Raw genomic sequence first — 12132 nt, forward strand, 5'->3', positions numbered from 1 at the left:
CACACACACACACACACACACACACACTTTTTACATCAGTACAATTATTTGTGCACATTTTTTTTCATTGTTTCCCGTTTGTTTTATGCAATTGCCACTTTGTACATTAAAATGTAGCACTCATTAGTATTTTTTGAATATGTATTGTGAGTTCTGCACTTGAGTTATTTGATTTCTTCGTGAAGGTTTAGGTGTGGCCAACGTATCGTGAAAAATAGAAACGCATCTCAACTGTTTTGTGTTTGTTACAAGATGGGAGACTTACTTCAGTGATAAGCAACGTACATACGCCGTCCTTAAAGTCGTGTTTTTCATCCACCACTATCTCCCTTTCATCTTTGTACCAAACAATATTTGTTTCCTTCTTAACATTAGCAACCTATAGTAAAGGATAAAAAGAACAGCTGGTAATCCATGCAATGCTGCGTACCTTGGTATCTATCTTATTAGCACGTATGACTCATTTATATAGCATATGCTGTAAAGGCACTGATAATGATTAATACAGCAAACTAAGAGATGACATGAATCAAGAGAGTTTAACAAACTGTTTAACAACTGTATATACAGGAGGGCCCGACTAATACGGCGGGTTCCGTTCTGAGGACCCGCCGGAAAGTCGAAAATCACCGGAAAGCGGAACTGGCGATTTTCGTTAGGTGCTCATGCGCGACAGCAGGAAACCCCTCCATTCTACGCATGCGCGACCCCGGACCAGCCCATTCTGCGCATGCGCGGACATGGCGGCCCCCTTCACGGCACCGCCGTACCGGTGATTGCCAAAAAGCGGAGCACCGAGAAGCGGGGCCCTGCTGTACAGTATTCCCTAGACCAGGGGTGGCCAACTCCAGTCTTCTAAGACCACCAACAGGTCAGGTTTTCGGGATATCCCTGCTCCAGCACAGGTGCCTCAATCTTCAACTGAGCCACCTGTGCTGAAGCAGGGATATCCTGAAAACTGACCTGTTGGGGGTCCTTGAGGAGCAGAGGTGGCCACCCCTGGTCTAGATGCTGTCGCCTATTTTAAGATGAGGGAATGTTACATGATCTCAGCATTATGTTACTTGTCAACTTACTCTTCATAATAATAATTCTTCCTTCAAAATGTATTTTATGCTTAAATAGCTTAAAAAAGGAAGCCCCACTTAGCTTTAAACAAGAATAAAAGGTTGCAGTCGTGTAATCTCGTCTCTAACAAACGTAAGCCTGAAACTGTATCTGTGCAGCACTATCTGACATATCACGGAACATACAATATATACAACACTTGTTTCTGGGCAGTTAAGGTATCCTTAATAATTGAGGAAATAAAGCAGCTGTAGTAATCAGGAAATGATCGAAATCGATGATTTCATAATGGTATATGTGCCGAAAAAGGGAAATTAGAGCAAATTTGGAAAGAGAAGATCTTAATTGGACCGGTTTATTTGTAGTCTTTGGGCAAATAGTGTGCGTGCAAGATATATATATCTATATATATCTCACACATATATACAGAGCCTTCTGTATCATATATTAGTCATATGCTAATTTTAGTGGTCTGGATGCTAGACCCTTTGTGTCTTCCCCTTATCCTGAATATTGAGAGAGAGTGGAAAAGATGGGGGAGAGAGGGAAGAAAGCTTGCTCTTGCTACAGTCTATAGAATGGTGCCAGGGGTAAAGAAATAATGGACAGAACTACACTTGCCTAGACAAGTGAAAAAGGCCCCTTATATGACTAGCACTCATTGGGTAATTATGTAATATGTGCAAAATAAAACTTAACCTTAATTGGTTTATGAAATAATATATAAAGTTAGGATGTACACTAAAACACAGACACACAACACTTAGAACAGCTAGTGACATGAATAGTTAAAACAAGTATTAAACAACACACCTCCAAATCAAAACATGATAGTTGGGGTGGTATACAGAGGGACAATTAGGGACTGGCACCTTAAATAAATGCTAATCTTAATGAAAAAGATGCCTCAGGGTGGTGAATATATATAGGTCCGGAAAGTGTGGTGTGTATGTGTATTAAGATAACAACCCAACACCATCCAAACAACTCCTGATTAGATTGTCACTCAGAAAAATGTTATAAGCAAGCTGCAAGGGAACACAGTGAAGGGTGCGGTAGCAAGAAGCACCCCACTGATAGATGGTAATTAGGTTTCTAATATAAGAGTGATGTTCTAACCAAATATACTTGGTGCAGCCTGATAGGGTAAATACTGTAGGCTAAATGTAGCCTGATTTATTGTATTCACACTCTATTCAGAAAAGGTGACAAACAAATAGTCCTTGTGAGCAACGCAATTAAAATCTTCAATAGTATCAAAAATGGGCTACAGTGTAGCTAGGAATATATAGTTGGTGAATGGGAAGCCCCAAATTCATTATATTTGTGACTAACAGTCAAAGTATCCATTCAACAGACTGACAATGGTATATAAGTTCATCCAAATACCAGAGTCTAATGAGAGCAGAATAAAAATAAACACTAATCCGTTTTTAATGAGACCCAATATTTAATAATGAACTCTAGGGTCATAAGTGGAAAAGTGCTGCTCCATTACTCTGTGGTGGCAGCGGTTGCTTAATAATAATATCTTATTAAGTAATGAGGGGTACATAAAATATAGTATGAAGCCCCAGCGGATAGTATACAGATATATAACCCTAATCCGTATAGTGAATTAGTAACCATCTTTATAATCTGGAAACAGTAGCAATGTTTGTCAGCTGTTTCAGGTCGTTATAATCTAAGGTGAAGTTTGAGTAAGTGTCTGCCTCATAATGCAGGCAGATCTCAGTTCCGGTAAACATACATACTACAGAGCTCCACTCGACTTGGTGTATTAATGAACACCACAGAACATGAACTGCCGAGTGGAGTAGACTGATTGGGTATATATCATATAATATAGCGGCTCTCCACACTGAAAATACAGAGGGAAGCTGCTCGCTATTGTCCGCTCCCGCCGCACTATCATGCGGGATGACGTCACAGAGTATGCGCTCACCGACGATCGTTTCGCGTCACACTGATGCTTTCTCAAGGTTTCAGCTCACTTTATTTGTCTGGTGATGATATCTTCTCAGGCAAGGGGGATTCTAACTCATAGTAAACTAAATAAGGGGCACTGTGCTTATAACAGCTATAAATATGAGGAGAATAAATGGGGGTTATTCATTAAACTGTTACAGTGCCGATAGGAGCATTATCACACAGAAACTCCTATTGCATTGACATAAATCATAGTTTCCATGCGATAGTCCCCACACCATCACTTGCACAGTTTGAAGCAGAACTTCTGGTGACACTTAAAAAAAAAAAAAAAAAATTTGAAGCAGGGGGTCTCCGGAGCTGAACTGTGTTAATTTCAGCTCCGGGGACCCCCTGCTTCCTGAGATACTTACCTCGGAAGGGGATGCTGATGGCAGCTCCGGCTGGACTAGTTGGGGCTAACATAATGGTGGCTTAAATGTCCTGTGTCTTGCAGGTCAATAAGAAGCCATGACATTATTCTTTGCGGCTTCCTACTGGCCCACGTGATGCGAGAGATTTAAACTGCGCACATATACAGGCACCCCCTTCTGAGGTAAGTATCTCAGGAAACAGGGCGTCACTAGAGCTGAAGTTAACGCGGTTCAGCTCCCAACACCCCCTGCTTCAAACCTATTAAAAAAAAACACGTTCTGCAGCTTTAATGCATAATCCCAAAGTAGTGTTATTTGTATGTAGCCAGGACTGGTTCTTGGCTACCAATCTGCCCTCCCTGCAGTAAGCACTGGTAAGAGCAGGCCTGCCAGTAGTTAATATGGGGTTTCCCCCCACTCTCTGTAGTGCTCTTGAGTGACAGGGGAGGAGGTAGAACCAGGCCTGGGTTGCCCAATCATGGGTCAGACCTGGTGCCCTCCTCCTGTCTGTACTTAAGGGGATTGCTGCCCAAATTTAGTAAATGCCTCTCCCCACTTGAGAGAGGCAGGTCACACACAGGTTGCCTGAACATTGGGCCTTCTCTGATCCTCTTCCCCTCAGGGGAGGGTGAGTGTGTACCTTACCCCTGGCTCTGCTAGAGGGGCAGGGAAGAGCTAGGACTGCTGTGGGGGCCCTTGACCGTAGTGCTTGTCCAGGGACGATTCTACAGCTGGATATCCGAGCCAGACACTGCATTGCGCAGACAACTGCCATGACTGTGAATGCTGACAGAATAAACTGTTCGTGTTTCATATACCTCCGGCCTGGTGTGTGATCTTACTGGGGGGAGAGGTAACCGTTTCTATCGTAGGAGATCTCCTCCATACACCTGGACTGCACTGCTAGAGATCTATGCTGGGTATGTACCCCAGAAACCTGTCCTGTGTCCCCACAAACATTGGCAGACGACTTGGCCCTCCTGCTTACCAACAGGTAGCATGCACCACACATGCTATAATGGCAGAATCTCCCATCGGGTGGGGGAAACACTGTCACATGTACAAAAGACTACTTTGTCCCTTTAGAGGAAAAACATCTCTTTCTTTTAGACAGAAACACAACAAAAATTGAAACATGTCAGAAACAGGTATACAGGCCTTTTCACTCTTCTCCATTATTTGACCATTTCACCTTGCAGTTTTCTTACCTTACATTTCAACAGCACATTGCACTCAGGGGTAACTTCCCAGCCAAGATACTCCACAAAATGAGGGCCTTTAAAAAAAAAAAAAAAAAACAAGTGAGAAAACAGAACTTAATGCAGTGAATAAGATTCAGTCTTTTCTAGCTATTGTTAATACAGTACATGTTAAAAATATTCTTTTTTTTTTTTTTTTTTTAAGTCTCTGCGTGTTCTCACTAAATGGTCAGTCCTGCCTATTTATTTATAACATGTTTTACCAGGAAGTAATACATTGAGAGTTACCTCTCGTTTTCAAATATGTCCTGGGCACAGAGTTACTGTATGATGACAGATACATGGTTGCATTAAGTGAACAGGGTTATACATAATATATAAATACATTGCATGCACAGTTAAAGATAATACATATTATAGGCGTATATAACAGTTACAGACCAGATTAAAATGTGAGACAGCTTTAATTCTAGCCGTGGATGCAAGTGAACTAAGGAATGTGACATTTTTTAATACATGAATGTAATTGAGACCTTTTTCAAAAAATAATTTCCATGGAGAACAAATGCTTTGCATAGTTTTTTCCCCCCAATCTCTACGTGATGTCTTTTGGTGATAAGACTGTTTGTTAGTTCTCTAAACTCTATTCTTTGTTTGTAAAGTAATTATGAAGCCACCATAAGCCAAACAGCTATGTATATTCATCTGCTTAAACCTAGTGCTCTTGAAGAAATACAAAGGATATGCATTTTCCCACTAGATACATATAACCAAAACAGTTACTTTAAAATTGATTACATCTTGCTAGGGAAGTCAGTTACACAGGTTTGGGATTCATTTTTGATATTAAATGGTTGAATATATTCGAAATAGTCCTCTGGAGTGCCACTTCCTTCCTTCAATAGTAGGATACCTATTTGATAGAGATCACACCCTCGCTGGCGATGGGCATGCACCCGAGGCGTCCTTGTGCTGTCCAGTGAATGCACCTTTATTTTTCTACACATGCCTTTTATTGCTACATAGTCTCCTGAACCCTCTAGGAAGCGATTCATTCTGCTACACACTGTTAACTTTCATCATTTTCAAGTGCACAGTATCTTTATTTCCTCTATTTCACCAGAAAGGTGTCAGTTTCCTTATTTCCTGCATTACATTTTATAGTGCCAAAACCCTCTGCCAACGATGTCGCTGCGCTTTCCCGGCAGCTGCTCAGCTGTCCCATGCTGGGGGAGGTATGAGCAGTGCAGCTCACAAATATGCTGCGAGAAAGGTGGTTTAACTCACTGCCCCCTGCCACCCTCCCCCCCTGTATTTCAGGGTCTGGTTTAGATCACTGCCCCCCCCCCCCCGGTATTTCAGTGTCTGGTTTAGATCACTGCCCCCCCCCCCGGTATTTCAGTGCCTGGTTTAGATCACTGCCCCCCCCCGGTATTTCAGTGTCTGGTTTAGATCACTGCCCCCCCCCCTGTATTTCAGGTTCTGGTTTAGATCACTGCCCCCCCCCGGTATTTCAGTGCCTGGTTTAGATCACTGCCCCCCCCCCCCCGGTATTTCAGTGCCTGGTTTAGATCACTGCCCCCCCCCCCCGGTATTTCAGTGCCTGGTTTAGATCACTGCCCCCCTCCGGTATTTCAGTGCCTGGTTTAGATCACTGCCCCCCCGGTATTTCAGTGCCTGGTTTAGATCACTGCCCCCCCGGTATTTCAGTGCCTGGTTTAGATCACTGCCCCCCCTGTATTTCAGTGCCCGGTTTAGATCACTGCCCCCCCTGTATTTCAGTGTCTGGTTTAGATCACTGCCCCCCCCTGTATTTCAGGGTCTGGTTTAGATCACTGCCCCCCCTGTATTTCAGTGCCTGGTTTAGATCACTGCCCCCACTGTATTTCAGGTTCTGTTTTAGATCACTACCCCCCCTGTATTTCAGTGCCCGGTTTAGATCACTGCCCCCCCTGTATTTCAGTGCCTGGTTTAGATCACTGCCCCCCCTGTATTTCAGTGCCTGGTTTAGATCACTGCCCCCCCTGTATTTCAGTGCCTGGTTTAGATCACTGCCCCCACTGTATTTCAGGTTCTGGTTTAGATCACTACCCCCCCCCCCCCTGTATTTGAGTGTCTGGTTTAGATCACTGCCCCCCATATTTCAGGGTCCAGAGATGAATGTTGTAACATTCGTGGGCGAATATTATGACATCCGCAAATGAATTCAAAACAATAGCAGACTTAGAAGCATTCACTCGAATATTTAACTTTCCAATCCACCGACGGATTTAATTTTGTACAAAAATCTGCAGATAATTTGTAGCTCGAACGTTGTCTAATTCGCCCATCTCTGCCCCTTAGTGTCCTCTTTCTGTCCTGTTTTACAAAGAAGAAGTTTACGATTTAACTTAACATGATGTAAAACATTCAGAGCAGTAATGGGCTACAAACTATTTGTTTTTATCTCTAAACCTAAACTTTAATAGGGTATGAACGGTCAGGCAAACGCCGCTTCTCTCTGACTTTTTACTCAATTATAAGAGTTATTGATTGTGACGGTGAAGGGGTTAACCAGGCTCATCAATAAAGACCAAGCCCACTTGGTTACCCCTGATCCGTGTGTGGGGGTCCTAGAGTGTCAGCTCTTGGAACCCGATGTCCTAAATGTATTACTGTGACTTTGTGCAAATTATGCAACATTAAAGATTTATGTGCGTTTTGCCTTTGCTGGGACCAGGAGATTTCTAGGCTGTAAGTTTCAGGGAAGGTTTGACGGGAAACTTATTTCAGATTGCGTTTATTTAGCGGGGTTCCAAAATTACTGAGGCCCCAAAAATGTACCCCGGATTCAGGTTAGATTCCAGGCTACATTGAAGCGCAGTGCTCCACTCAAAACACTACCATGAAAAGCGTTCTTGCAACTCACCGCCAAGATACCTGCAGCATCGTCCAGACAAGGTAAATGGGTATGAAGGGGTTAAAAGATATCTGCAGGTATACACAGAGTCCTTGGTATAGCATGGGATCCCCAGTATAGCAGAGGTACCCAAATATATGCCCAGGTACCCTGAGCTGAGTATAAGGGTTTGGGGGGGCGGGGGGGTGCTCCAGCTAGGTGATAAAGCTGAGCATGTTTGCAGTGTGTAAAAGTTTTAAAAATTATTTTTCTAATGTGTGCCAAGAATGAGGGTAACTGAATTATACTCTCACTCCATACCTGACACCAGAACAAATACTTATATATTTTACCACACATAAGACAGGACACAGTATATTTTATTAAATAATTATATTTAATAGGTATATGTACTGGTAACCTGTAAATGAACTGTGGGATTTCCAAATTATGGCTACTAGGCTCGGTGCCTATGCGTCTGGGGGAAAGCCAGGACTTGAAAGCCTCAGATGCTAGAGGTGTGAACCATTTGTTAGCAAGGAGGGCTAAATGAAGCACCGACATTCTCAGCTCAAAGGGTCCATGTGGCCTGGCCCAGACTTAGTGGCATTGAGCCAGTGAGGGGTTTTGAAGAGTGAGTGGGCAAGATGGCGGTTTGTGCACATGCACTCACACTGTTCTGAAGCCAGAGGTGCCAGGTGTTACAAACCTGGCAAAGTGTGAGTGGCCAGGGATGAAATTCCCACGCCACTGGTTGGAGGTCAAGCTGTGGGACTGCCTGTCCCGAAGTTAAGACAGCTAGTCGCCCTCCCAGAACTCTCTCTGCTGTTGTTCTTTCTTGGGTGTTCCATGTGTTCCTATGTGGTTCTATGTTGTGCCAAGATTCCAGAAGTCTAATTTGCCATAAGGGCAAGAACGGGTCGGACCGGGCCCAGAGAAGCCTTGCTGCGATTGCAAGGAGGAAGGATGCAGGACTTTTTAAATCGGAATGTTTTTCAAGTCCCCACTTCAGCACTGGACTGTTTTAAAGACTTTATTTCAACTAGGAAAGTCAGTTTGTCAACCCCAGACCCCCAGTAAGAGTATCTTTTTCTATCTATTGTAATTCAATGTGTGTTTGCCTGTTTCTATGGAATAAATTACAATTTATTTTACTTATTGGCTTTGCTCAATGATAAGATCCCGGTATAAAGGTGTATTTGCCTGGTCTCCCGTGACATTGATGCTGTGTAATTCATGCCTATGGTTCACCTTGCAATCTGTGTAAGCATTCGGTTTCATTACCTTGTTTCCGGAACCATTCTTGTCTCTGAAATCCAGCTTCTTTCTGCAACTTAGCGAACACTGTGAAGGGCAAATGAGCTCACATGAAGGACATTAAAGCTATGAAACATTATACAGTCCCTAAAACAAATATAGAATGTGTTTATGGAAGGATTGTAGCTATAACCAATAATTGCAGAATTTGGTGAATGAGAATTATTTTCAGTGAAGCAACAATTCCTCATACTCGTCTAAACGATAAAGAAAACTTATTATGAATTGCCTTTCTTTTCTACATTTCAGAAATCTCTGAATGAGTTTATTAATGTTTAAGAGAAATATTCAAGTTATTGGACACTAAGTTGTCTTCCAGAGCCAGAAGGTGTCTTATGCCCCAGCACTGCTTTGTACAAAAAAATGAATTAAGACCAGCACTGAAACAATAAATTCTTGCTAACTCAATGAGTCCTTTACAAAAAAAATTATTTTACAAAATTACTGTTCAATCACAAATTGATACTCTCAGGGAGTGTAAATGGCAGGTGAAAAGTAATTTTAGTGATATATTTTGACCATACAGATTCCCCAAACAAGTAACACTAACCTGAGGAGAGGGAAAGATGCCCTGAAACGGGAGTATTGCTTGATTGGTTAATCCATGTGGTAAATATGTATCTCTAAAATTACTTTGCTCTTGCCATTTACACTCTGTGTGTATCAATTCTTTTTTTTTTGTTGTAAATTTTGATTAAATCTATTTTTGTAAATTATTCATTGAATTAGCAAGTATTTATTGTTCGAGTGTCGGTATAAATTCATTTTTTGTATATATTGATTATATCTGTTTGTGGAGGTACTGAACCAGAGTACCAGATACACACATCTTGAAAGAGTGATCACAAGTTCTCTTTTTCATATTGTACATTATAATGTGACATTGGTTCATTTAATTAAGAATGTATATAAGGTGGAATTAATCGGAAACTCAGAACATCAGAGCAAAGAATATGTGACTGTTGAGTAGGATGTATTTTGAGTCCTCCTCCTATCTAAAACCTACTAATGACTTGAGATTCATGTTGCTGTTTCCACTAATGGGGCATTTCAAGAACTGGAGAGTATCATTCAGCTCTAGTGTATATCGTGTAGCTTACAGTAATATACTATGTACAGTTGTGAGAAAAAGAAAGTACACCTTCTTTGAATTCTATGGGTTTACACATCAGGACATAACAATCATCTGTTCCATAGCAGGTCTAAAAATTAGGTAAATACAATCTCAGATGAACAACAACACATGACATTATTACACCGTGCCATGATTTATTTAACAAAAATAAAGCCAAAATGGAGAAGCTATGTGTGAAAAACTAAGTACACCCTTACTGCTTCCATAGGAATTAAGATGCTAAGTAGCAGACAGGTGCTGCTAATCAAATACCCTTGATTAATTGATCATCAGCAAGTGTGACCACCTCTATAAAGTCGAAGTTTTAGCAGTTTGCTGGTCTGGAGCATTCAGGTGTGTGTTAACACAAACCCCGGGAGGAAAGACATCAGCAATGATCTTAGACAAGCAATTGTTGCTGCCCATCAATCTGTGAAGGGTTATAAGGCAATTTCCAAACAATTTAAAGTCCATCATTCTACAGTGAGAAAGATTATTCAAAAGTGGAAAACATTTAAGACAGTTGCCAATCTTCGCAGGAGTGGACGTCCCAGCAAATTCACCCCAAGGTCAGACCGTGCAATGCTCAGAGAAATTGCAAAAAAAACAAGAGTTACATCTCAGACTCTACAGGCCTCAGTTAGCATGTTAAATGTTAAAGTTCATGACAGTACAATTAGAAAAAGACTGAACAAGTATGGTTTGTTTGGAAGGGTTGCAAGGAGAAAGCCTCTTCTCTAAAAAGAGCATGGCAGCACGGCTTAGGTTTGCAAAGTTGCATCTGAACAAACCACAATACTTCTGGAACAATGTCCTTTGGACAGACGAGACCAAAGTGGAGATGTTTGGCCATAACGCACAGCGCCACGTTTGATGAAAACCAAACACAGCATATCAGCACAAACACCTCATACCAACTGTCAAGCACGGTGGTGAAGGGGTGATGATTTGGGCTTGTTTTGCAGTCACAGGACCTGGGAACCTTGCAGTCATTGAGTCGGCCATGAACTCCTCTGTATACCAAAGTATTCTAGAGTCAAATGTGAGGCCATCTGTCCGACAGCTAAAGCTTGGCCGAAATTGGGTCATGCAACAGGACAATGATCCCAAGCACACCAGCAAATCTACACCAGAATTGCTGAAAAACAAAAGAATCAAGGTGTTGCAATGGCCCAGTCAAAGTCCAGACCTCAACCCGATTGAAATGCTGTGGCTGGACCTTAAGAGAGCTGTGCATAAACAAATGCCCACAAACCTCAATGAACTGAAGCAACGTTGTAAAGAAGAGTGGGCCAAAATTCCTCCACAACGATGTGAGAGACTGATAGTCATACAGAAAACGATTACTTCAAGTTATTGCTGCTAAAGGTGGTTCTACAAGCTGTTGAATCATAAGGTGTACTTAGTTTTTCACACATGGCTTCTCCATTTTGGCTTTATTTTTGTGAAATAAATCATGACATGGTGTAATATGTCAGGTGTTGTTATTCATCTGAAGTTGTATTTACCTAATTTTGAGACCTGCTAAGGAACAGATGATTGTTATTATGTCCTGATATGTAAAACCATAGAAGTCAAAGAGGTTGTACTTTCTTTTTCACACGACTGTATATGTATTAAACAATATATTCGCATAAACTTTATCTCACCATCACCAATCAGAACCAGACTGGATTGATTGGTTGCTTTTCCATCTTGGAGCTGGAAGGTAAAGGTTCCTTCATCCTCATCCTCTAGCTTATCCATGGTCATTTGTACAATGCCAGTGTTACGGTCCACGTTCATCTTGTATTTCTTATAGAAAGCAAGGACATTAACAGTCATGGACATAGGACTAACTACTATCAGAAGTGAAGTTCTGGCCTTTAAGCTTACAAGTTACAAATCAAACATTATTTTTAGTCGTTAGGAAATGTTTGGGGTCTGTGTACGCAAACAAATGGGGTGGGGGAGCAAAAGGGTGTAAGCAATAGACAATAATTTGTTGAAGATTCGTTTTCTCTGAGCTCTAGGCCCTTATCATTATACTTTGTGATATCAAGAAGTATTGTCTCCTTGGTAGTGCTACTGTAGTGTAACTATATTAAGGTTCAGAGAAAGAAACAACTAAATATTGACGTCTGGGGACAGGTTTCAAAGAATAGAATTTGAAAAATAAAAAAAGCTATGAAATATCTTTAAATAAAGGTAAATCCTTAATGCGGCCCAAATTGT

The 12132-nt window shown here is 41.6% G+C and overlaps 1 protein-coding gene across 7 annotated transcripts in view; it reads right to left on the reverse strand.

Annotated features, from left to right (window-relative positions):
* The window catches only part of MYOM1 (myomesin 1), a 169673-nt gene that overhangs the window by 46405 nt on the left and 111136 nt on the right, over positions 1–12132 (reverse strand). For all 7 annotated transcript variants that reach the window (XM_075585274.1, XM_075585277.1, XM_075585276.1 and 4 more), the window contains 4 exons: positions 11568–11712; positions 8772–8831; positions 4619–4686; positions 266–379 (listed from right to left, as the gene is read on the reverse strand). In XM_075585274.1, the coding sequence (XP_075441389.1) occupies positions 266–379; positions 4619–4686; positions 8772–8831; positions 11568–11712 (387 nt within the window). The remainder of the gene's footprint in view (positions 1–265; positions 380–4618; positions 4687–8771; positions 8832–11567; positions 11713–12132) is intronic.

This window comes from Ascaphus truei, chromosome 2 (genome assembly GCF_040206685.1).
Source record: "Ascaphus truei isolate aAscTru1 chromosome 2, aAscTru1.hap1, whole genome shotgun sequence".
In the NCBI taxonomy this organism is placed as follows: Eukaryota; Metazoa; Chordata; class Amphibia; order Anura; family Ascaphidae; genus Ascaphus; species Ascaphus truei.